General features: G+C 50.0%; 1 protein-coding gene across 1 annotated transcript in view; it reads right to left on the reverse strand.

The window, feature by feature from the left end:
• The window catches only part of LOC122548040 (disks large homolog 4-like), a gene marked incomplete at its 3' end in the record, with an annotated part of 11,560 nt that extends 10,736 nt beyond the window's left edge, over positions 1-824 (reverse strand). Inside the window, exon 1 of the mRNA XM_043686602.1 lies at positions 658-824. Coding sequence (XP_043542537.1) covers positions 658-806 — 149 coding nt within the window. The remainder of the gene's footprint in view (positions 1-657) is intronic.
• Between the last annotated feature and the right edge of the window lie 305 nt (positions 825-1,129).

The following is a 1,129-nucleotide window of genomic DNA, read 5'->3' on the forward strand; positions in this document are numbered from 1 at the left end:
GAGTCCGAGGGATTTGACTGAGACAAGGTGGGGGGAGGGGAAATGAGGAAACTGGAGAAATCTGAGTTCATCCCTTGTGGTTGGAGGGTTCCTAGGCGGAAGATGAGGCGCTCTTCCTCCAACCGTCATGTTGCTCTGGTCTGGCGATGGAGGAGTCACTCCTGATCTCCAGCATCTGCAGTTCTCACTTTCTCCAGGACAGGGTCAGCACAGGGTTAGATACAGAAGTAAAGCTTCCTTTGTACATATGGAGCATTCATCTAGAAACACACACAACCACAGACTGACTGCCTGCCTGACTGACTCTGACTGTCTGACCAACTGTCTGTCTGACTGACCATCTGACCGACTGTCTGTCTGTCTGACTGACCGTCTGTCTGTCTGACTGACTCTGACTGACCATCTGACTTACTGATTGACTATCTGACTGACTGTCTAACTGACTGACTAACTGACTCTGACCGTCTGACTGACTGACTGACTCTGTCTGTCTGACTGACTCTGACTGACTGACTGACTCTGTCTGACTGACTGACTCTGTCTGTCTGACTGACTGACTGTCTGACTGATTGGGGTTTAGTGTCTCTGACCATCCTGCCCACCCTGACTGAGCAGGGATTCAATAAGAGCCCATCCCACTGAGTGTGCCAGGTGTACCTGAGTCTGCCATCCTGAGCTGCTGCACCTCCAGGGATTATCTTTGTGATGAAGATACTGGGATCATCTCCAATGTGGGGGTTATCCGTCCCTCCTGCGATACTGAATCCAAGGCCTGAGTTCCCCTGGGAAAAGCCAGAAAACAGCATCTGCAGAGTTTCACAAGCATCGAGAGAGGTTTAGATTCTAAAATAAGGAAGACCAAAGGATAAGAGGGAGAATGGAAATGAGGTCAAAGATTAATTACAATATTACTGATCGGGCGAGCAGGTAGGAGCGGCCGAATGGCCTCCTGCTGACCCCTGTCATTGCAGTTTTATGAAGAAAACAAACTGTGTCCTCTGCAACAGGACAAAGAGAGACTGAGTCTCACTCACAGCATAACCCTGGACCAGTAACTGAGTAAGGAGCTGCTGGCTGAGAGTGGGGGTGTCTGTGTGTGTGTGTGTGTGAGTGAGTGTGTGTGTGTGTG

This window comes from Chiloscyllium plagiosum, unplaced genomic scaffold (assembly GCF_004010195.1).
Source record: "Chiloscyllium plagiosum isolate BGI_BamShark_2017 unplaced genomic scaffold, ASM401019v2 scaf_13446, whole genome shotgun sequence".
NCBI classification, from domain to species: Eukaryota; Metazoa; Chordata; class Chondrichthyes; order Orectolobiformes; family Hemiscylliidae; genus Chiloscyllium; species Chiloscyllium plagiosum.